The following is a 995-nucleotide window of genomic DNA, read 5'->3' as shown; positions in this document are numbered from 1 at the left end:
GGCGAGCAGGGCAGCTGTGTGCGCTGGGGGGTCGTCGAGTGGCGCGTGAAGGGGTGGCGTGGGCGGACGTTGGCTGAGGGGCCACGGCTGCGGGCGGTGCAGCACCCCCAAGACCCGCGGGCCTCGCGCAAGACCCCTGCGGTAACCCCGGCAGGCAAGCTGAGCGCTCCAACAAGTGCTAGAGGAGCGACCTAGCGCATGCTGGTCACTGATTGGCTGAGCACTCGCCCCCCCCCATCCTGTCCTCACGCGGCCGGCCGGCCTTCCGTTTTCCCCCGCCCCTCTCAAGGCGTGGGCCCCCCGGGTCACTGGGGTGACATGTCGGTCGTCACCGACCACTCGAACGTGATCTGGCTGGGTGACCTCAACTACCGGTGAGCGGTTAATATATCTTTCATGAAAGCTGGGTGGTCTCAAGGGATGGCAGGGAGCATACGCCGCGGCTACCTGCAGCCAAGGTACGAAAGCCTTGCCCCCATCTCGGCAGATACCTGGCGCATGCTGCTGCACAGGGCGTCCCCCGCCTGCGCCCCTGCGTGCGCCTTCCCGTCAGCTTCTCCCCCACCCTGCCTACGCTGTCAGCGATGTAACCCCCGCCGTGCCCCGCCCTGCCCTCCCTCCCGCCAGCGTGGCCATGCCTGATGAGGAGGCGCGGCGGCTTATCTCTGCCGGCCAGTACGAGCGCCTGCTGGCAGCAGACCAGCTCTCGCGTGAGATGGGGGCGGGGCGCGTCTTCCAGGTGGGTGCCGCGGCTTGGGCTGGCTTTTGAGGTTTTGACTTGGATGGGTGGGTGGGTGGATGAATGTGTGGATGGGTGGGTCGGTGGGATGACAGCTAAACAGCCTGCCGGGCATCCTTGCGGTTGGCCCTGTCAGCCGCCGCCGCCCGCTCGCAGCCCTGGCCGCTGCTGGCAAGCCCGGCGGCCGCACCGACCCCCGCTCCCGCGGGCTGCGCCCGGCGGCCCCCCGCGTTAACATGCACCCCAGGGCTGGCGC

The 995-nt window shown here is 69.1% G+C and overlaps 1 protein-coding gene across 1 annotated transcript in view; it reads left to right on the top strand.

Annotated features, from left to right (window-relative positions):
* MNEG_5880 (hypothetical protein) overlaps window positions 1-769 on the top strand; it is a gene marked incomplete at both ends in the record, with an annotated part of 4,228 nt that extends 3,459 nt beyond the window's left edge. Inside the window, 2 exons of the mRNA XM_014045640.1 lie at window positions 290-374; window positions 628-769. Of these exons, the coding sequence (XP_013901094.1) occupies window positions 290-374; window positions 628-769 (227 nt within the window). The remainder of the gene's footprint in view (window positions 1-289; window positions 375-627) is intronic.
* Window positions 770-995: the final 226 nt, after the last annotated feature.

This window comes from Monoraphidium neglectum, assembly GCF_000611645.1.
Source record: "Monoraphidium neglectum strain SAG 48.87 unplaced genomic scaffold scaffold00909, whole genome shotgun sequence".
NCBI lineage: Eukaryota > Viridiplantae > Chlorophyta > Chlorophyceae > Sphaeropleales > Selenastraceae > Monoraphidium > Monoraphidium neglectum.
This window is presented reverse-complemented; position numbering and strand designations above follow the sequence as displayed.